The sequence below is a fragment of the Oncorhynchus keta genome, chromosome 37 (genome assembly GCF_023373465.1).
Source record: "Oncorhynchus keta strain PuntledgeMale-10-30-2019 chromosome 37, Oket_V2, whole genome shotgun sequence".
In the NCBI taxonomy this organism is placed as follows: Eukaryota; Metazoa; Chordata; class Actinopteri; order Salmoniformes; family Salmonidae; genus Oncorhynchus; species Oncorhynchus keta.
Window position 1 is genome coordinate 17,778,395 of NC_068457.1, and position 23,984 is coordinate 17,802,378.

At 43.0% G+C, this 23,984-nt stretch overlaps 2 protein-coding genes across 2 annotated transcripts in view; one reads left to right on the forward strand and one right to left on the reverse strand.

Moving 5' to 3' along the window:
* The first annotated feature begins 6,842 nt into the window (after positions 1-6,842).
* Positions 6,843-22,762, forward strand: LOC118370007 (nardilysin-like). The gene is made up of 32 exons (XM_052498900.1): positions 6,843-6,883; positions 8,179-8,403; positions 8,753-8,993; positions 9,105-9,186; positions 9,385-9,538; positions 9,635-9,708; positions 9,802-9,897; positions 10,042-10,164; positions 10,282-10,339; positions 10,424-10,497; positions 10,670-10,739; positions 12,381-12,545; positions 13,029-13,092; positions 14,185-14,243; positions 14,417-14,471; positions 14,556-14,660; positions 14,841-14,964; positions 16,880-16,966; positions 17,180-17,299; positions 19,828-19,879; positions 20,103-20,253; positions 20,350-20,477; positions 20,576-20,741; positions 20,839-20,870; positions 20,997-21,135; positions 21,238-21,285; positions 21,380-21,432; positions 21,605-21,688; positions 21,843-21,933; positions 22,010-22,126; positions 22,240-22,329; positions 22,452-22,762. Exons 1-32 carry the CDS (start codon positions 6,858-6,860, stop codon positions 22,662-22,664), a joined length of 3,366 nt encoding a protein of 1,121 aa, XP_052354860.1. The 5' UTR covers positions 6,843-6,857; the 3' UTR covers positions 22,665-22,762.
* The window catches only part of LOC118370008 (histone-lysine N-methyltransferase PRDM9-like), a 34,591-nt gene continuing 33,283 nt past the window's right edge, over positions 22,677-23,984 (reverse strand). Inside the window, exon 8 of the mRNA XM_052498901.1 lies at positions 22,677-23,946. Coding sequence (XP_052354861.1) covers positions 23,171-23,946 — 776 coding nt within the window. The 3' untranslated portion in view covers positions 22,677-23,170. The remainder of the gene's footprint in view (positions 23,947-23,984) is intronic.

Consider the following 23,984-nt stretch of genomic DNA (forward strand, 5'->3'; position numbering starts at 1 on the left):
CGCACCACTTCCCCTCTCCAGCGCTCAACAGTGCTGCCCGCGGGAACTCAGCTGCGGCGCGGGACTGCCACCGAACACGCGCATAATGCTGCGTGGAATATTTTAGGAGGATGACTTGTCTCTCCGTCTTTGATAACCGGGTAGCCTAATTAAAGTAAAGAAAACGAAGTAGCCTAAAGGACAATAAAAGAAAGGAGGAATGGGTGGAGTGAAGTGGGAAACTGGGGAATTATTCGAAGAAGAAGCTGGTTTGGATTTAGTGCCATGCTTAATTCTATTTGAATTATTATACAGGCCTAAAGAAAACCACAGCAGGCCTATAGGGCTACAGGGTAGGTTACTTCGCCAAGAAACAGTTTAGTACTAGAGTGGTGGGTCCTGCAGCCAATGTAAATGTAATCAGTGTCCATTGGGTATTTGTAAATAAGGGTTTAAACGTTAAAAACGGGTAGGTCTGTAAAAGTGGCCAAATATTCTTCGTTTTGAATTATTCCTCAATCGAGGGTTGTTGACAGATGACACCACGCAGACATTAGGTTACCTACACTGTTGGCCTAGCGGGCTATCTACTGTATCTTCACATGTACAGATGTAAATCATCCTACCCAGGCCTTTAGCTTTACCGACAATAATTCATCATCTCATTACTTTATTCATCTCTGCTCATGCCCTTAAGCACCAACAACGGATTTCTAGAGAACCGGTGTTTTAGTTACCATGGCGACCCGCGCCAGCCGGCATCCTTGCAGCATCCTTGCACACCTCGGTAGACTGACTTATCTTCTGCTCTTCTACTGTACTGTATACACAGAATCTACTGTATAGACTGGTTGTACACACACACACACACACACACACACACACACACACACACACACACACACACACACACACACACACACACACACACACACACACACACACACACACACACACACACACACACACACTTGTTAATAATAAAAATTGTGAATTGGGCTAGAACAATAATGTGATGGAATGTATGGAGAAAGACTGGCCATAATAGCCAACATCGGACACAGTAACTTCAAAGCAGCTCATTGCAGTACATCTACTGTAATCTAAATACAGAATCAAAGCAAGAACTGTGTAATGACACAGTACAATACCGTATAATTGATTGTATCATACAGTAACAAAGTAAATGCTACTGTAATCGTAATGACTGAGTGAATTAATTAAATTCATTGAGGGGAGATGGGGTTTCTATATTCACAGTATTTTATTGTAATTGGTGCAAGCAGGTTACAGCATGTCAATGAATACATGGTGTTTTTTATTACTTACACTTCTAGAGGCCAGCTTCCAAACTGGCAGCAACTAAAAGGCCAAACAGACCAACATGACATGGTAGAATGCTCAACCATTAATGGTTTAAGACTGCCACTCCAATCTGTCCCCTATACATTTTAAATTGATGGGGCACTACTACCGCATACCAGTTAAATTGGTACAGCACTCCCACTAACAGGTGCAACAAACATAGTCTCTGACAAGGCACGCCTCAAAATATGTTACTGAGCCAGAACAAAATACCATGCACCCACTAGTGTTCCCCCCAAAAATTGCGCTCCAAAAATATGGAAATACAGGAATTCTATCCCTGGTCACAACATTTTCCCACAATGAACCATAATTTAGAGCATGCTGCAGTGAAATGTTTCAAGGTATTTTACTGTTGATAATGCCAAAAATGACTGTATAAATTACCATTTTATTTTACAGTATGGGCCTTAGAGCACATCACAACATGTACACGCAGGCCTGGCCTACATACCATTATAACCATTTCCAGTTCAATTTCACATTGATCTCAGCTTACATTAATGTGAATTACCTACGGGTAATGGAGTAGTACTTACATCTACTTCTCTCTCTATATATATGTATATATATATATAGAGAGAGAGAGAGAGATACATATATATATATATATTACCTACGGGTAATGGAGTAGTACTTACATCTACTTCTCTCTCTATATATATGTATATATATATATAGAGAGAGAGAGAGAGATACATATATATATATATATTACCTACGGGTAATGGAGTAGTACTTACATCTACTTCTCTCTCTATATATATGTATATATATATATATAGAGAGAGAGAAAGATAGATAGATGTAAGTACAACTCCATTACCCGTAGGTAATATATATATATATATATGTATCTGTCTCTCACTCTCTCTGTCTGTCTCTCTCTTGTCTGTCTCTCTCGCTCTCTCTCTCTCACTATGTCTCTCTCAATCTCTCTCTCTCTCCTGACAGAGATTTAAAAAATGAGAATCTTTCCTCGTAGATGTTTATCAGAGAGGGAGAGACTGAGGCACTTCCAGTAATGTCAATGTGTGTGTGTGTGTTTGTGTGTGTGTGTGTGTTTGTGTGTGTGTGTGTGTGTGTGTGTGTGTGTGTGTGTGTGTGTGTGTGTGTGTGTGTGTGTGTGTGTGTGTGTGTGTGTGTGTGTGTGTGTGTGTGTGTGTGTGTTTGTGTGTGTGTGTGTGTTTGTGTGTGTGTGTGTGTTAGATGATGGTTATAGATTTCAGAGCTCTCAGGTGCATTAGTGTATGATAATAGTTTTCCCACAAAGCTATAATGCACAAACAATGGAAACACACACACAAACACGTACGCGCACACGCACTTGTACGCATACACATGGTATAAGACCAGATACAGTGCCTTCGGAAAGTATCCAGACCTCTTGATTTTTTCCACATTTTGTTACGTTAACAGCTTTATTCTATAATTGATTGAATACGTTTTTCCCTCATCAATCTTCATACAATACCCCATAATAACAAAGCGAAAAAAGGTTTTTAGACAAATCTTATTTACACAAGTATTCAGACCCTTTGCTATGAGACTCGAAATTGAGCTCAGATGCATCCTGTTTCCATTGATCATCCTTGAGATGTTTCTACTTGATTGGAGTCCACCATAGGCAAATTCAATTGATTGGACATTATTTGGAAAATCACACACCTGTCTATATAAGGTCCCACAGTTGACAGTGCATGTCAGAGCGAAAACCAATCCATGAGGTCAAAAGAATTGTCTGTAGAGCTCCAAGACAGGATTGTTTTGATGCACAGATCTGGGGAAGGGTACCAAAACATTTCTACAGCATTGAAGGTGTCCCCAACAACACAGTGGCCTCCATCATTCTTAAATGGAAGATGTTTGGAACCACAAAGACTCTTCCTAGAGCTGGCCGCCCGGCCAAACTGAGCAATCGGGGGAAAAGGGCCTTGGTCAGGGAGGTGACCCAAAAAAATTGTCCATCAAAGAAAACACTGTCTTGCGCACACCCAACACCTCTCATCACTCCGAGAACATCATCCCCACAGGGAAGCATGGTGGTGGCAGCATCATGCTGTGGGGATGTTTTTCATCAGCAGGGACTGGGAAACTGGTCAGAATGGAAGGAATGATGGATGGAGCTAAATACAGGGGAATTATTGAGGGGAAAACTGTTTCAGTCTTCCAGAGATTTGAGACTGGGACAAAGGTTCACCTTCCAGCAGGACAATGACCCTAAGCATACTGCTAAAGCAACACTTGAGTGGTTTAAGGGGAAACATTTAAATGTCTTGTAATGGCCTAGTCAAAGCCCAGACCTCAATCCAATTGAGAATCTGTGGTATGACTTAAAGATTTACCAGCGGAACCCATTCAACTTGAAGGAGCTGGAGCAGTTTTGCCTTGAAGAATGGGCAGCAATGCCAGTGGCTAGATGTGCCAAGCTTATAGAGACATACCCCAAGAGACTTGCAGCTGTAATTGCTGCAAAAGGTGGCTCTACAAAGTATTAACTTTGAAGGGGTGAATAGTTATGCACGCCCAAGATTTCTGTTTTTTTGTCTTATTTCTTGTTTGTTTCACAATCAAAAATATTTTGCATCTTCATAGTGGTAGGCATGTTGTGTAAATAAAATTATACAAACCCCCCAAAAAGCCATTTTAATTCCAGGTTGTAAGGCAAAAAATATGAAAAATGCCAAAGTGGGTGAGTACTTTCACAAGCCACTGTATTTCTCCGTGAACAATTTAACAAGACTTTCAACATGCTTATTTGTATTAGTATTTATTATGGATCCCCATTAGCTGATACGAAGGCAGCAGACACTCTTCAAAAATTAAGGCAGTAGTATACATTTGTAAGGAACAGATGCTGTGAGACGAAAAGCAGGTACAGGAAGTGAACAATTAATAATTCACGGACATGAAACAAACCAGAACAGTGTCTGGACAGGGGAAAAATAAAATAACAATACGATAATAATGCTGACACAGGGAACAAACTAAGGAACAGACAGATATAGAGGGGGCAATCAACAAAGTGAAGGAGTCCAGGTGAGGCCAATGAGCGCTGATGCACGTAATGATGTTGATAGGTGTGCGTAATGACGGGCAGATTTCACAATACATTAAGTCTGTGCCCTCCGGCCACTGCTCTACTACGTCACAGAGCACTCAACATGAGAAGGGCACTCAACATGTACTGCACTGACACAAATGACTGATGATTGGCTGAAAGAAATTGTCATGGCTTTACATCTACCATTTCATGGGTTGAGAGCTATCTATCCAATAGAACACAGAGGGGCTTCTTTAATGGAAGCTTCTCTAATGTAAAACATGTCAAGTGTGGTATTCCGCAAGGCAGCTGTCTTGTTCCTTTACTGTTTTCTATTTTTACTAATAATCTACCACGGGCATTTAACAAAACCTGTGGGTCTATGTATGCTGATGATTCAACATTATATTGTCAGGAACCACAGCTAGTGAAATCACTGCAACCCTAAACAAAGAGTTAGACTGTAATTTGTCATGGTCAAGGCATATTGGTTCAATTGTTGTATAGATGTTGAGATGTGTCTGTGATAAAGAGATTATCAGCATTTTTAACACCACAGTCAACCACAAGTTCTGCAGGCTCTCGTTTGATCTAATTTTGACTATTGCCCGGTGAGGTGGCCAAATGCTGCAAAGAAGGACCTAGAAAAGCTGCAGCTGGCCCAGAACAGAGCAGCACGTCATGCCCTTCAATATACCCAGAGGTCAATGTCAACAATATCCATGGCGGTCTTTTTTGGCTCAAAGCAGAGAAGCGATTTACTGTATCAATTGTTTTTTGTCATATAGGTCAACTGAACAGCAAACCTGATTTTAAAAAACAAATAAAGCAACTCCTCACGGCACAACACCTCTCCCCCATGTGACCTAATTTGTATGTGTATGTACTGACATAACTGATAGACACACACACACACAGAGACACACACACACACACACACACTTTAGTTGTAGTTAAAAAAAATATTTGTTTATAAATAAGTCTGTAATGTGTATGTACATTTTTTAAATATATGTAAAGTATTTTTGTCTGTAATGTCTTTTTTTGTTATGTGTCAGACCCAAGGAAGACTAGCTGTCACCGTTGGCATCACCTAATGGGGATCCTAATAAAAATAATAAATCATAAAGGGAGCCAACAGAGATGCTAATCAGATACCTCTGTCTATTCTCTGGGGGTAGAGTTGTGCACTGTGTGTGTGAGTGTACTTTTTAGACTGTTGGAGGAGCCTCTAAAATAGGTAGTCTATTTATACTCAGGTACTGTCTATGTTAAGAGCTGTCCAGCGCTGAAATTGACTGCATTACCTCTCTTCTCTTCCTCTTTTTTGTTCATTCCTCTGCACCGTTAAACCTGACAAATACCTCTTCTTTCTTTCTTTCTTTCTTTCTTTCTTTCTTTCTTTCTTTCTTTCTTTCTTTCTCTCTTTCTTTCTTTCTTTCTTTCTTTCTTTCTTTCTTTCTTTCTTTCTTTCTTTCTTTCTTTCTTTCTTTCTCTCTTTCTTTCTTTCTTTCTTTCTTTCTTTCTTTCTTTCTTTCTTTCTTTCTTTCTTTCTTTCTTTCTTTCTTTCTTTCTTTCTTTCTTTCTTTCTTTCTTTCTTTCTTTCTTTCTTTCTTTCTTTCTTTCTTTCCCTACTCTCCTCTTCCGTGGACTCCACCCAGCCAGAGACGAAGCACACTGCTCTGGCTTCTACTCACCTCTAGTCTCTTTCATTTGGATCTGGAAAATAAACAAACAAACAAACAAACACACACACACAAACACATACACACACCACACACACACACACACACACACACACACACACACACACGCACGCACACACACACACACACACACACACACACACACACACACACACACACACACACACACACACACACACACACACACACACACACACACACACACACACACACACACACACACACACACACACACGCACACACACAAACACAAAGACAGAGAGACTAAATAAATACATTGCATAGAATAACATAGAGTAGACTGTATTTTTGTAAGTATTGTTGAATCTTCCCTGACCTGGTCCTGCATTAAACAGACTGAAGTCTGTGGTTTCATTAGTCATTATCAGGATATCCAGCACATTATCATTGGTCTTAAGTCTGTTCAGGTGAATCTGTGTCTCTGCAAACGGCCCAAAAGCAAGGTCATGTCTTAAGCAGTCGCTCGTTCAACTGTAGGCCTACAGACGATCAACAGACAAACTCTATCAATATCTGCCCTGTTGTCGCCTACCCCCTCGCGGCTCAACACTGTAACTGGAAGGTTTGGAATTTAGGAAGCAATTCAATAGAACGTATCACTTGTATTCTACTGTATCTGCATCACAATGTACAGTTGCCTACCTCAAGCCTATCCATGGACAAACCAACAAGCGACTGTAAACTACCTCGATGCTGATTTTATTACGGTGCAATGAATGAGTGCTGGGAAATATAAACTCATTATGGACTGCTGTAACGCGGGACTGTGGTAAGTATAGGTCCTGCCAGACAACTTGTCGACACTGTCCATTTTGTTGTTGCTGCTAGTGCTACAGTACTTGTTAGTTACAATGTAACAAACAGTCTCGTGTTGCTGCTACAATGTAACCACAATGTGAATAGTAGAGAAGTTCCCACGTGTGGCGTATTTTTGCCCAATCACGATCGTTTAAAGTTTCCGTAATCACGCCTCTGGGTGTGTCTGCCTTGTTCCGGAGCAATCAAATGTTGAAATGTTGAAATGCTCTTTGCGTTCGACGAATCAAGGCGCTCCTTATAGCAAAATAATCATCCTACCATATGCAGGGGAAACGCTAGGTTCCATCCCTGTGATATCAAGAAGCAAGGTATGGAAACATCGCCGGGACCAACGCTACTTCGTTAGCTGTCAAACTTGACCAAATATAAGATTCATTTTAGGACATAGAACCAATTTGAAGTATACGTTCCCGTAGTAGAAACGTTGGGTGGGGTTTGACATGTATTGTGTGAGTCGCTAGCCTAGAAAAGTCTGAGGCTTTTTGATAGACTTGTCGGTCGATCATGGTGAAGTAGCCTATATCTGTGTTACTGTATCTTTCATATTATTGCCATTTTGTAACAGGTGACTCGCTTGCTACAGTTTGCTGCTAGCGATATAAGTTGGCTGACTTGCAGTGCTGACTGAGCCTACATAAAGCCCGCAGTGAGGCGAGTGTAGGGCACTTGGGGACTAGGGTTGTTGTTTTGTAGCTGACGCAGCTGAATACGGGCGAACAAACCAGACAGGCGTTGGGTGAATAGATGTATTGTCGCCTCACCCCCCCATTGCATCTGTTGACTGTGTCTGGCATGATAATACTTTTTTGACAGCTGATCAAACTAATACATAAATGTTTGCTTCGCAGAGTCTTACTTTCAATCACTGTCACTTCTTGACAGATCTGTCATTAAAATGAAATATTTACTCAGTAGCCTAGCTTAAACAATCATTTTAAATTAAATTAAATCCAGCTCATCACCATTGCTGTCCTTAGAGTGACACGCTGTGTCACGGTGTTGGCCAGTAGAGCAGGGCCATTCGGTTCCAGACCTGCAGGACCTAAACCCCTGTGGTTGTCATCCTTCCCTGCTAATCAGGGACTGACTCAGACCTGGCACCCAAGGTGAATGGACTCTCTGCCCGATCAGTGACATGAATGAACTTCCAAGTAGAGAAGAGTCCCTCCAGACCTGGAGTTGAATAACCTGTCTATTGGTTTCCCTGTGTCCTATTCACCGTGGCCCACTGTTGTCGCCTCACAGTGCCAAAGTGTCGTCGCAATTCAGAATGCCACATACCAACAAGTCCAGAAGTACCTCGGCCAGTGGCTCTAGTACCGGACCGGACCGAGGGGAGGAACGAGAAGAAGAAAGAGAGGAAGCTGAGCCAGAGCCAAAGGTCCAAGTCCAGGAAGCAGGGGATGGAGGAGGAGAGAACACTGGAGACCCGGAGATCATCAAGTCCCCTAGTGACCCCAAACAGTACAGGTAACATCAATGTTTACCTTACACACCAACGTGTGTGTGTGAGAGAGAGAAAGAGAATGTGTGTGAGAGAGCGAGAGAGAGAGACTGTGTGTGTGTGAGTGTGAGAGAGAGAGACTTTTTCTTTCCGTTCGTCCGTCCGTCTGTCTGTCCGTCTGTCTGTGAGACTCTGCAGGGTGTCTGGGAGCGTAACAGGTCACATGTTGGCCAAGGAGCGGTGTAAACAAGACATCCTGCTGTCATTTTAAACCAACTGAAGCACGCAGTTTCAGAGGGCCAAACTGTGTGTGTGGTTGTGTCAACATCTTAGAATAAGAGAATAGTGTTTACCTCTGTTTAACCCCTCCCACAGGTACATCGAGCTGACCAATGGGCTTCGAGTTCTACTAATTTCAGACTTCACTGGTCCTGCCTCTTCTGGAGATGACGAATCAGAGGAGGAGGAGGAACTGGGGGAGGAGGAGGAAGAGGAGGAAGAAGACTCAGGAGAGGAAACAGAGGAAGAGTCTGAAGAAGAGGAGGATGACAAGGACAGTGACTTTGAGGATGACGAGGATGGAGGGAAGAGGAAGAAGGGACACTCAGAGAAACAGGTGAGAGGGTGACCTGAAGAGGAAATAACAGCACATTAGCAGCAATAGTAATAAGGGTGTTGATGATTGTGTGTTTGTTTATGTGTGTGTGTTTCCGTGTGTGTGTGTCAGTCTGCAGCAGCGCTGTGTGTGGGTATTGGCAGCTTCAGTGACCCCAATGACCTCCCAGGCCTCGCCCATTTCCTGGAACACAGTGAGTATGATGGCCCTTAAGGATGAGATTGTTTTGTTGTGATAAATCTGGTGCAATGCTGTGTTTGTGACACAAGGGGATATACAACAGACTCTCCTCTCCTCCCTCTCTCCTCTCCCTCTCTCCTCCCCCTCTCCTCCCTCTCCTCCCTCTCCTACCCCTCTCCTCTCCCTCTCCTCTCCTCCTCTCCTCCTGTAGTGGTGTTCATGGGCAGTGAGAAGTACCCATCAGAGAATGGTTTCGATGCCTTCCTGAAGAAACATGGGGGCAGTGACAACGCCTCCACGGACTGTGAGAGAACCGTCTTCCAGTTTGACGTCCAGAGAAAGAAATTCAGAGAGGCTCTGGACAGGTCAGCAACACACCACCATTATAGTCTCTGTGCCTTGTCTCTTGATTCGGATTAGTCCATCTGACTCTGTACCTGTCTGTGATTGGCTGTCTCCAGGTGGGCCCAGTTTTTCATCTGTCCTCTGATGATCCGAGACGCCATCGACAGGGAGGTGGAAGCTGTCGACTCCGGTGAGAGACATTCTGGGGGAAAAAATGTTGACTTTATTCAGACCTTATGCACTGGTTATGTAGTGACCTGCTCCCCCTTCTCTCTTTTATCAGAGTACCAACTGGCCAAGCCGTCTGACTCTCACAGGAAAGAGATGTTGTTTGGGAGTCTAGCGAAGCCAGGTCACCCCATGGGCAAGTTCTGCTGGGGTGAGGGCACACACACACACACACACAAAAACTACTCTGTGTACTGTGTTGTCATGTGTAAAGGAGAGACAGATGTTGTGTTATTGTGGTATGTGACTGAGCTGTTGTCATGGTTTCACCCCGTGGTTGTCATGGTTTCCCCAGGTAATGCCCAGACTCTGAAGACAGAGCCCAGGAAAAAGAAGATCAACGTTTACAAGAGGCTCCGCTCCTTCTGGAAGAGACATTACTCTGCCCACTACATGACCCTGGCTGTGCAGTCTAAAGGTGACGCGCACTCGCACACACACATACACACACACGACCTTGCCGCGCAGTCACACATGTAACTCTGTTGTCCTCCTCTGTCGGTGCGTGTGTGTGTGTGTCTGTGTGTGTGTGTAGAGAAGCTGGACACTCTAGAGGAGTGGGTGAAGGAGATCTTCAGTGGAGTGCCCAACAAGTGAGTCTCAGCTGTCCAAAAATCCCTCACCATTCAAATATCATATGGCCATTTAGCGAACACTTACTGAACCCTGTTCCTCAGTGCTCAGCCCAAGCCGGACTTCTCTGAGCTTCTGGATCCCTTTGATACTCCAGCCTTCAACAAGCTGTACAGAGGTAGGAACACCTGCTCTATTGAGCTGACCTGCACAGCCTTCTCTCCTGATCTCCATTAGAGCCATACTGCTTCAGTTCAGCTCACTGAAAAGAGGATTTTGAATGGGAATCAATTGTTGATTCCCAAAAAGATACGCTCACAAGTGTAGTAAGACATAGCTGTGTGTTTCAGTTGTTCCTGTGAGGAAGGTCCATGCTCTGACCATCACCTGGTCCCTGCCTCCTCAGGAGAAACACTACAGGTAAGAAACACAACAGATAATAGATACAGAATACAGCTATCCAGATAATACAGCTACTCAGATAATACAGCTATACAGAATACAGCTATTACAGATAGTACAGCTATTACAGATAGTACAGCTATTACAGATAATACAGCTACTCCAGATAATACAGCTACTACAGATAGTACAGCTATTACAGATAGTACAGCTATTACAGATAGTACAGCTATTACAGATAATACAGCTACTACAGATAGTACAGCTACTCCAGATAGTACAGCTATTACAGATAGTACAGCTATTACAGATAATACAGCTACTACAGATAATACAGCTACTACAGATAATACAGCTACTACAGATAATACAGCTACTACAGATAATACAGCTACTACAGATAATACAGCTACTACAGATAATACAGCTACTACAGATATTACAGATAGTACAGATAATACAGCTACTCCAGATAATACAGCTACTACAGATAATACAGCTACTATAGATAATACAGCTACTACAGATAATACAGCTACTACAGATAATACAGCTACTACAGATAATACAGCTACTATAGATAATACAGCTACTACAGATAATACAGCTACTACAGATAATACAGCTACTACAGATAATACAGCTACTACAGATAATACAGCTACTACAGATAATACAGCTACTACAGATAATACAGCTACTACAGATAATACAGCTACTACAGATAATACAGCTACTACAGATAATACAGCTACTACAGATAATACAGCTACTATAGATAATACAGCTACTACAGATAATACAGCTACTACAGATAATAAAGCTACTACAGATAATACATAGATAATAATACAGCTACTATAGATAATACAGCTACTACAGATAATACAGCTACTATAGATAATAATACAGCTACAGATAATAGATAATACAGCTACTACAACAGATAGATAATACAGCTACTACAGATAATACAGCTATTACAGATAATACAGCTTACAGATAATACAATACAGCTATTACAGATAATACAGCTACTACAGATAATACAGCTACTACAGATAATACAGCTACAGATAATACAGATAATACAGCTATTACAGATAATACTACAGATAATACAGCTACTACAGATAATACAGCTATTACTACAGCTATTACAGATAATACAGCTACTACATACAAAATACAGCTACTACAGATAATAGCTATACAGCAGATAATACACTACAGATAAGAGCTATTACATACAGATAATACAGCTACTACAGCTAATACAGCTTTATAACAGAGGAACTACAGGAGAGATACTACAGTTGATGATGCACTCTCTCTCTGCCTCATCTTTCAGCCTCTACAGATCCCCCCATCCAGTTCTCAGCTCCACCTCTCTCTCTCTAATCTACTACAGATTCTCAGGGCTACTACAGAAGCCTAATCTCCACAGATAATACATCTCTTGGCTGATTGGTCACAGATAGTACAGATAATACAGCTTCTCCAGGCACAGGCAGCATCCTATCAATTCTCAGGAGGAAGTGAGTCAGAACTACAGCACACGGGACTACATAACCCACAATGCACCGTTTTATAGCAATGTTTATGTGGCAACTGTACTTAGGTGTTGAGGTGTGTGTGTGTGTGTGTGTGTGTGTGTAGGTGCTGGGCCATGGCTCTGTTTGGAGGGAACAGTGAAACAGGCTTTGACCAGAACTCTACCTACTCCATCTTCTCTATCTCCATCACACTCACTGACCAAGGATTCCAGAACTTCTACCAGGTTGGTACACAGTCACTGACCAAGGATTCCAGAACTGCTACCAGGTTGGTACACAGTCACTGACCAAGGATTCCAGAACTTCTACCAGGTTGGTACACAGTCACTGACCAAGGATTCCAGAACTGCTACCAGGTTGGTACACAGTCACTGACCAAGGATTCCAGAACATCTACCAGGTTGGAACAGGCACATCCTACATTCTCAGTCACTGACCAAGGATTCCAGAACTGCTACCAGGTTGGTACACAGTCACTGACCAAGGATTCCAGAACTTACCTACCAGGTTGGTACACAGTCACTGACCAAGGATTCCAGAACTTCTACCAGGTTGGTACACAGTCACTGACCAAGGATTCCAGAACTTCTACCAGGTTGGTACACAGTCACTGACCAAGGATTCCAGAACTTCTACCAGGTTGGTACACAGTCACTGACCAAGGATTCCAGAACTTCTACCAGGTTGGTACACAGTCACTGACCAAGGATTCCAGAACTGCTACCAGGTTGGTACATAGTCACTGACCAAGGATTCCAGAACTGCTACCAGGTTGGTACACAGTCACTGACCAAGGATTCCAGAACTTCTACCAGGTTGGTACACAGTCACTGACCAAGGATTCCAGAACTTCTACCAGGTTGGTACACAGTCACTGACCAAGGATTCCAGAACTTCTACCAGGTTGGTACACAGTCACTGACCAAGGATTCCAGAACTTCTACCAGGTTGGTACACAGTCACTGACCAAGGATTCCAGAACTTCTACCAGGTTGGTACACAGTCACTGACCAAGGATTCCAGAACTTCTACCAGGTTGGTACACAGTCACTGACCAAGGATTCCAGAACTGCTACCAGGTTGGTACACAGTCACTGACCAAGGATTCCAGAACTTCTACCAGGTTGGTACATAGTCACTGACCAAGGATTCCAGAACTGCTACCAGGTTGGTACACAGTCACTGACCAAGGATTCCAGAACTGCTACCAGGTTGGTACACACTCACTGACCAAGGATTCCAGAATTCAAGGTTGGTCCTCACTTTTCCAGAACCCTACCATTATAACTGACCTAATTCCCTACCATTATAACAGTCCTAACCCTAATTATAACCCTAACCCTAATTACCAAACCCTAACCCTAGTTATAAAGTCCTAACCTAATTATAACCCTAACCCTAGTTATAAACCTAACCCTAATTATAACCCCTAACCCTAGTTATAAACCATTACCCTAGTTATAAACCTAACCCTAATTATAAACCTAACCCTAATTATAACCCTAACCCTAATTATAAACCTAACCCTAATTATAACCCTAACCCTAATTATAACCCTAACCCTAATTATAACCCTAACCCTAATTATAACCCTAATTATAACCCTAACCCTAGTTATAAACCTAACCCTAATTATAACCCTAACCCTAATTATAACCCTAACCCTAATTATAACCCTAATTATAACCCTAACCCTAGTTATAAACCTTACCCTAATTATAACCCTAACCCTAGTTATAAACCTAACCCTGAAGCCTAAAATAGTATTTTTACAAGTGAGGACTGGCAACATTTCCTCACTTCTCTGAATTGTAGTTGGCTTACTATTCTTGTGAGCACTTTTGGTACTCAACAGTATAGTAAAACGTTTGGTACACAGTACACACATTATATGTGTTTCTCTACAGGTGGCTCACCTGGTCTTCCAGTATCTCAAGATGCTACAGAGCCTGGGCCCCCAACAAAGGTAGTGTCTGTGTGATTAGGGCTTCATTATAGGCATGTGAAATGCAGAATATGTGCTTTATTTATACAGTATATGACTATCTCTCTCTGCTCGCTCTCTGTCTCACTCTCTATCTCTCCTTCTGCCTCTCTCGCGCTCTCTCTCTCTCTCTCTTTCTCTCTCTATGTTTGTAGGATCTATGAGGAGATTCAAAAGATTGAAGCCAATGAGTTTCACTACCAGGAACAGGTAAATACTACTAACATTTTCCTCCTATCTACAAGTACAGGAATGAATATACCCAACCAAACGATGCAACCCTGTGTGTTTCAGACGGACCCTATAGAGTATGTGGAGGATATCTGTGAGAACATGCAGCTGTTTCCTAAAGAACACTTCCTCACCGGAGACCAGCTCATGTTCCAGTATTCACCTGAGGTACGGACTGTGTGTGTGTGTGTGTGTTTAGGTGATCGTTGCGTGTGTATGTGTATGTGCTGTTTGGAGAAGGTGCTTTCTGTATCCTTAAGTGTCTATGCATACAAAGACCTTTGAAATGTTTGAAACCTTCTTGAATGTAATTTGTTGATTCAAATAAAGTATTTATTGTGTGTGTAGGTGATCAGTGCGGCCCTGTCCTTGCTGACTCCAGACAGATCCAACCTGTTGCTGCTCTCTCCAGAACACGAAGGCCACTGTCCCCTCAGGGAGAAATGGTTTGGGACACACTACAGCGTAGAGGGTGAGAGACACACACACACAGACACACATAGACACACACACACACACACACACATACACACAAACTACAGTGGCTTCAGAAAGTCTTCATAGCCCTTGACTTGTTCCAGCCTGAGTTCAAAAGGGATTAAATATACACTACCGTTCAAAAGTTTGGGGTCACTAGGAAATGTCCTTGTTTTTGAAAGAAAAGCTAATTTTCTGTCCATTAAAATAACATCAAATTGATCAGAAATACAGTGTAGACATTGTTAATGTTGTAAATGACTATTGTAGCTGGAAACGGCAGGTTGTTTATGGGATATTTACATTGGCGTACAGAGGCCCATTATCAGCAACCATCACTCCTGTGTTCCAATGTCATGTTGTGTTAGCTAATCCAAGTTTATCCTTTTAAAAGGCTAATTGATCATTAGAAAACCCTTTTGCAATTATGCTAGCACAGCTGAAAACTGTTGTGATGATTAATGAAGCAGTAAAACTGGCCTTCTTTAGATTAGTTGAGTTTCTTGAGCATCAGCATTTGTGGGTTCGATAACAGGCTCAAAATGGCCAGAAACAAAGACCTTTCTTCTGAAACTTGTCAGCCTATTCTTGCTCTGAGAAATTAAGGCTATTCAGAGCTTTGTACACCTGGATTGTACAATATTTGCACATTATTATTTTTTAAATTCTTCAAGCTCTGTCAAGTTGGTTGATGATCATTGCTAGACAGACGTTTTCAGGTCTTGCCATAGATTTTAAAGCCGAGTCATAACTTTAACTAGGCCACTCAGGAACATTCAATACCGTCTTGGTAAACAACTGTAGTGTATATTTGGCCTTGTGTATTAGGTTATTGTCCTGCTGAAAGGTGAATTTGTCTCCCGGTATCTGTTGGAAAGCAGACTGAACCAGGTGTTCCTCTTTGCCTGTGCTTAGATATATTCCGTTTCTTTTTATCCTAGTCATGCCAATGACAAGCATACCAATAACATGATGCAGCCATCACCATGCTTGAAAATATGAAGAGTGGTACTCAGTGATGTGTTGTGTTGGATTTGTCCCAAACATAACGCTTTGTGTTTAGGACATAAAGTTTATTTCTTTGCCACATGTTTTTCAGTTTTACTTTAATGCCTTAATGGAAACATGCATGTTTTGGAATATTTTTTATTCTGTACAGGCTAGTGTTGTGAACTAACTACAATGTTGTTTATACATCCTCAGTTTTCTCCTATCACAGCCATTAAACTCTGTAACTGGTTTCCTTCTTCTCTGGCAACTGAGTTAGGAAGGACGCCTGTATCTTTGTAGTGACTGGGTGTATTGATGCACCATTCAAAGTGTAATTAATAACTTCACCATGCTTAAATATATTTAGATATTCAATCTGTTTAAAAAAAAAAAAAATTAAAACCATTTAACCAGCCCTTCTTTGCTGGGCATTGGAAAACCTCCCTGGTCTTTGTGGTTGAATCTGTGCTTGAAATGTACTGCTCGACTGAGGGACCTTACAGACCATTGTATGTGTGGGGTACAGTGACGAGGTAGTCATTCAAAAATCATGTTAAACACTGTTATTCCACACAGAGTGAGTCCATGCAACTTATTATGTGACTTGTTAAGCACATAAATGTATTTACTCAATACATTTCAGCTTTTCATTATTAATTCATTTGTAAAAATGTCTAAAAACATAATTCCACTTTTACGTTATGGGGTATTGTGTGTAGACCAGTGACACAAAATCTCAATTGAATACATTTTAAGTTCAGGCTGTAACACAACAAATCTTGTAGAAAGTCAAGAGGTGTGAATACTTTCTGAAGGCTCTGTGTGTGTTTGCATTATTAGAGGACCAGATCATGTCAACATGGTCCCAGTATGTAGAGAAAGAGAGAGGGTATCCTGATAGTTTTCTCTTCTCTGTCCAGATATCCAACAAGAGTGGAGAGAGCGCTGGAACGGAGACTTTGAGCACAACTCTGACCTGCACCTCCCTGTCGAGAACAAGTTCATCGGTTAGTGTGTGTCTGTGTGTTTCTGTGTGTGTGTTTGTGTGTTTCTGTGTGTGTGTGTGCGTGTGTGTGTGTGTGTGTGTGTGTGTGTGTGTGTGTGTGTGTGTGTGTGTGTGTGTGTGTGTGTGTGTGTGTGTGTGTGTGTGTGTTTCTGTGTGTGTCTGTGTGTTTGCGTGTTGTGAACCTTCCTAATGTGTTCATATTTCTTCCTTCCAGCGACTGATTTCAGCCTGAAGCAGTCTGACTGTCCTGATACTGAGCTGCCAGTCAGAGTAACTGCCAACGACCGAGGATGTCTCTGGTACAAGAAGGACAACAAGTTCAACATACCCAAAGGTGTGTGTGTGTGTGTGTTAGGGCTATGACGGTCTGGAATTTTGGATGACGGTAAATTGTCCAGCCAACGCAATCTCTGTAATAACCGTTTGAATAGTAATACCAGAAATAGAATGGGCGTCCCCATTCAATTCAAAGATGGCATAATGGATGGACTGGCAGCCACTGCGAGTGTACCCACAGGAGGGTTTACTCCGCCCAAAATCTGTCTGCGAAAATAAGACCACGAAGTGAGGAATTTTTGGAAAGGAGGTCAATGTGAGAGTGTTGAATTTGGTGAACAAACAATGTAATTGCTAAATTGCTACGTGAGGCTTATTTGATCTGATAGATTTTCAGGAATGGTTAGGTTGTTACAAATGCACTGATATAAGTGGATGCATTTGACCAACTTTTAAAAAAATGACTTTATATCAGAGTTGTACCTGTTGTTCAGGTGGGACCATTCTGCCCTCTCATTGGCAAGAATGGTCCCACCTGAATGCCTTCCATCTTTAAGGACATGTATTTCCATTGTTAGAGCGGTCACTCCACTATCTTGTCAATATAATTGAAAATCTTTGATTCAACTCAACTGACGTTACAAAAAAATACATTTCATTACAAGAGCCACATCAGTTAACATACTTTGAATGAACATTCTACATTACCATGGATGTTATTGCATCACAATACCATGCAGCCATCCCTAGTGTAACCATGAGTTTACCAGTCAAATTGCCAGGGTAAGAGGTTCCAAGCATATAGATCCTCTTAAATTATTATTCTAGTTGATAATTCTATGGTTCCAAGCCCGTTCTTTTCATGTGTGCTGCTGTTTCCTAGGCAACCTGAAGACTGGTTTACTCCAGCACCTTGCTTGTTTCATCATGTTGTTTAGGGTACATGTTACAGCAGAAACAGACTCAATTGCACAAATTCCAGGCCGTCCTGTTCGTACCCCAAAAAACAATAATTATGACAGTTATTTTTCCTTCATAATGGTTTTCATCCACGCAGTAATTGTGCCAGCCCTAGTGTGTGTGTGTGTGTGTGTGTGTGTGTGTGTGTGTGTGTGTGTGTGTGTGTGTGTGTGTGTGTGTGTGTGTGTGTGTGTGTGTGTGTGTGTGTGTGTGTGTGTGTGTGTGTGTGTGTGTGTGTGAGTTTCAAAGTAACTTCTTTATAAAACACACAATCTGGCCTCAATGTCCACATATTCTCTTAAAGGAAAATTCCACCCAAAAACTATTTTGGTATTTGTTTCATTAGTCCATAGTTGATATAGTCCCAGTTTATCATTTGCATCATACTGGGTCTGTTTCTGTATTTTGAAAGTGATATATCTTGAAAACATGATTGCTGACATGCAACCCATTTTGGGACTATATCAACAAAGGACTAGTGAAACGAATACCAAAATATTGTTTTTGGGTGGAGTATTGCCTTAATCTCTATCTGGTACAGCCAGTAGAAAACGGTTCACCCCTCTGAGCCTGGTTCCTCTCTAGGTTTCTTCATAGGTTCCTTCCTTCGAGGGAGTTTTTACTGGCAACTGTTCTGCTGATCATTTCTTTTTTTTAACCTTTATTTAATGTATAAAGGGCTTTATAAAACATTTGATTTGAGTTACGACAACAGTGAACAATTCAAATGGTCAATAGCTATAATCTTTCATTGATCTGTCATTTCTACTCTCTCTCCTTTGATCTGATGTTTCCTCTCTCTCCTTTGATCTGTCATTTCTACTCTCTCTCCGTTGATCTGTTTCCTCTCTCTCCTTTGATCTGTCATTTCTACTCTCTCTCCGTTGATCTGATGTTTCCTCTCTCTCCTTTGATCTGTCATTTCTACTCTCTCTCCGTTGATCTGATGTTTCCTCTCTCCTTTGATCTGTTTCATTTCTCTCTCCTTTGATCTGATGTTTCATTTCCTTTGATCTGTCATTTCTACTCTCTCTCCGTTGATCTGATGTTTCCTCTCTCTCCTTTGATCTGTCATTTCTCTCTCCTTTGATCTGATGTTTCCTCTCATCCTTTGATCTTCATTCTGATGTTTCCTCTCTCTCCTTTGATCTATCTACTCTCTCTCCGTTGATCTGATGTTTCCTCTCTCTCCTTTGATCTGTCATTTCTACTCTCTCTCCTTTGATCTGATGTTTCCTCTCTCTCCTTTGATCTGTCATTTCTACTCTCTCTCCGTTGATCTGATGTTTCCTCTCTCTCCTTTGATCTGTCATTTCTACTCTCTCTCCGTTGATCTGATGTTTCCTCTCTCTCCTTTGATCTGTCATTTCTACTCTCTCTCCGTTGATCTGATGTTTCCTCTCTCTCCTTTGATCTGTCATTTCTACTATCTCTCCGTTGATCTGATGTTTCCTCTCTCTCCTTTGCTGATCGATCTGTCATTTCTTTCTTTTCTTTCTCTCCTTCAGCTTTGATCATCATTTTCCATCTCATCTCTCCTCCTTTGGTCTGTCATCCAGCAGTCGTTGAGATGTTTCTCTCTCTCCTTTGATCTGTAAGTTTCCTCTCTCCTTTGGGTTTAGTGAGCCATTATCCGCTTCCATCTCATCTCTCCGGTCATCCAGCAGTCAGCCAAGAAGTAAGTCCAGGGTTTAGTGAGCCATTAAAACTGCTAGCCTCTAGCCTCTCGAGAATGCAGCCATAGCTCGGAACTGTTTTACACAGTATTTTAATCCTGTTTCTCTCTGCTTATATCCCTCTCTCCAATCTCTCATCCCCAACACCCCTCTCTCACTCACTCCCTCCCACCCCTCTCCACCAGCCCCTTCCTCTAATTCTCTGCTCTCTCTCCCCCTCCCTAGCCTGGTGTTATTTGACCTGCTCGTGAACATACTGGGTCATAACCTAGCAGAGCCAGCCTACGAGGCTGACGTGGCCCAGCTGGACTACAAGCTGTCAGTAGGAGAACACGGACTGGTTATCAAGGTCAAGGGCTTCAACCACAAACTGCCTGTGAGTTAGACCCAGACACACTGCACCGCGCCACACACACCACACTCACACACGAGGATGATGATGATGATGATGATGGTGTTCCCTCCTCTGTAGCTCCTGTTCCATCTGATCCTGGACCATCTGGCTGACTTCTCTGCCTGTCAAGATGTCTTCAATATGTTCTCTGAGCAGCTCAAAAAGGCCTACTTCAACATCCTCATACGACCTGAGAAACTGGGCAAGTACGTCACGTGCGTGTGTGTGTGTGTGGGTCTGTTTGTTGGTGTGTGTCCCATCTCACCATTGTCTTCTCTCTCCCCCACCAAACACACACTCTCAGGGACGTGCGGTTGTTGGTCCTGGAGCATGGTCGCTGGTCCATGGTAGAGAAGTACCAGGCGCTGGCAGACGGTGGTCTGACTGTAGAACAACTGATGGAGTTCAGCAGAACCTTCAAGACTCAGCTCTATGCAGAGGGACTGGTGCAGGGGAACTTCACTAGCCAGGTGACTGGACCATGAAAACACACACACACACCCTTTCCACCAAACCCTCTTGTATGATTTCTGCCATTTATTAAAGTGGTTTCTGTTTTCCCTGCAGGAGTCAATCCAGTTCCTGCAGTACGTCACTGAGTAAGTTTACACACACACACACACACACACACACACACACACACACACACACACACACACACACACACACACACACACACACACACACACACACACACACACAACTTTCTTTGCTGTCTCTGTCAGTAAGCTGCAGTTCTCCAAGTTGCCAGCAGAGGTCTCTGTGTTGTTCAGAGTGGTGGAGCTGCCTCTGAAACAGCACGTCTGTAAGGTCAAAGCACTGAACAAGGGAGATGCCAACTCAGAGGTCACAGTCTACTACCAGGTACACACACACACACTGGTTCATCTGTTCATGACTGATTGACTCGCCTGACATTCATTCACTCTCTTCTCTTCCTCTCCCCTTCTCCCCCTCTCTCTCCAGTCTGGTCTGAAAACCCTCAGAGAACACACACTGATGGAGTTGCTGGTGGTGAGTACACCAACAATCATTCATCCTTTAATCCCCTAACCCCTCATCCCTTCTTCCTCTGACCTCTGTGTTGTTGATATTGTTGTGGTTCCAGATGCACATGGAGGAGCCCTGCTTTGACTTCCTCAGGACAAAAGAGACTCTGGGGTCAGTGTCTGTGTTTCACACTTCTCTGTCTCTCTGGTGACTAAATAGACCATGGAACCTCTGGAAAGAGTAGGAGTGTTAACCAGTGTCCCATCCTTCCTCAGTGTCCCAAACCTCCATCTTCTAATTGGCTCAGTCAACTTAAACTCCTCTCTCAATCTCTCTCCTCCAGGTATCATGTTTATCCAACCTGCAGAAACACGTCTGGAGTCCTGGGCTTCTCTGTCACGGTGGAAACACAGGCCACCAAGTTCAAGTGAGATCCTCATACTGACTGTATTGTGCACTGCAGTGATTTTGATGTGGCCTTCCTGAGGCTAGAAGTACTCTCTCTTATGACCTGTAAACAGCTCTTATAGTAATGACAGTGGGCTCCCTCTTCTCTTTCTTTCTTTCCATCTCTCGTTCAGTACTGAGCTGGTAGAGTTGAAGATAGAGGAGTTTCTGTCTTCCTTTGGAGAGAAGTTGAGTGCCCTGACTGAGAGTGCCTTCAACACACAGGTATGTGTGTGTCTGACTATATATCCGAGTGTACTGAAGTTTACTTGTTAAGCTGAAGGTGTGTGTGTGTGTACAGGTGACTGCGCTGGTCAAGCTAAAGGAGTGTGAGGACACACACCTGGGAGAGGAGGTGGACAGGAACTGGGCCGAGGTCGTTACACAGCAGTATGTCTTCAACAGGCTTCACAGAGAGGTGAGACACACACAGGGCAATTCAGTTTTTCTGGTGTGCAGAATTTTACATTGCTTGCTGTAGTTTCTGCAGACGTTTCACGTGTGACTGTGTGTGTGTGTGTGTGTGAGTAGATTGAGGCACTGAAACAGATGACCAGAGCAGAGCTGGGATCCTGGTATCTGGAGCACCGCGGACACAACTGCAGAAAACTCAGTGTACATGTAAGTGTGTGTATAGTTGAGCAGTGCAGAAAACTCAGTGTGCATGTAAGTGTGTGTGTATAGTTGAGCAGTGTAATCGATGTTTAAGAGCTGTGTGCACTAACATCGACCTCCCTCCCTAGGTGGTGGGTTTTGGGCCGGAGGAGGGCGACCCCCCAGGAGAGGACAACGGAGAGAGGGATGAGGAAGAGTGTGGCAGTTCATCCTACGGTGAAGTGTCCAAACTGACCTTCCTCCCCGCCTCGCCCAAGATGGCCGCCGCTACATCCATCATGGACATTCCTTCATTTACCCAGAGCCTTACCCTCTTCCCATACCACAAGATCATCCAATAGACTACCAGTATATATTTTCTCAATATTTATTTCAAACTCTCTCTCCTTCATTGCCTGACCATAACATCATCTAATAAACTCAATGAGATACACAACCACTATCTTTGGGGCTGAATCTCTCACATTTCACAACTTCTTGTTCATTACTATAATATCTCTTAAGGCACTACGCATGTTAAGGCAATACAGCACTTTCTATAAATACAGTATGGAGAATGCTTTATGGGATGTCCTGTGTGTAGCTTATGTAGACTTGCTACAAGTGTTCAGAACAGCTTATTGGCAGTCAGCAAGCAGCTCCCTGCAACATTCAGGTAAGGGTCAAACATAGATGAGTCCTGGCCTGTCATATTCAACATGTCTCACTGCAGTCACCCTCTGCCACAGCACACGCGGAATCAAAAATGTGGTACACACAGTTAAACTAGATTTTTATTCCAACAAACTATTTGCAGCATTTTGAGTTTTGGAATGCCACAGGTAACTCAGTCAGGTGTGAGTACGCTTTAAGCTTCCTGACTGTCACACGGCCTCTCTCCTGTGTGAATACGCTGGTGTCTCTTTAAATTTCCTGACACACTGAACCTCTTCCCACACTGGGAACAGTGATATGGCCTCTCTCCTGTGTGAGTACGTTGGTGCACATTTAAGTCTCCTGATCGGTGGAAACTCTTCCCACACTGAGAGCAGTGATACGGCCTCTCTCCTGTGTGAATACGCTGGTGTGTCTTTAAATTTCCTGACACACTGAACCTCTTCCCACACTGGGAACAGTGATACGGCCTCTCTCCTGTGTGAGTACGTTGGTGCACATTTAAGTCTGATCGATGGAAACTCTTCCCACACTGAGAGCAGTCATACAGCCTCTCTCCTGTGTGAATACGCTGGTGTGTCTTTAAATTTCCTGACACACTGAACCTCTTCCCACACTGGGAACAGTGATATGGCCTCTCTCCTGTGTGAGTATGTTGGTGCACATTTAAGTCTCCTGATCGATGGAAACTCTTCCCACACTGAGAGCAGTGGTGAGGTCTTGGCTTCCCTGTGTCTCTGTGTTTCTGGGTGAGGAGTGTGATTGGGGTGCGATCTGGAGTTGTTGAACACCGCTGAGAGCCACTGGGTGGTGCTTGTGTCTCTGATCTAATCCCTCCACTCCTCGGCAGCCTGACGTACTCTTCCCTGTGGCATCTCTTTGTGTGCTTGTAGAGGTAGATCTGAGCCGTGAAGGAGAACGGACAACCAGAGCAGGAAAAGATCTGAGACTGGGATGACTCATTCACACCTGAAAGGAAAGGAGGAGAGAAACGGAAGGGGTGTTCA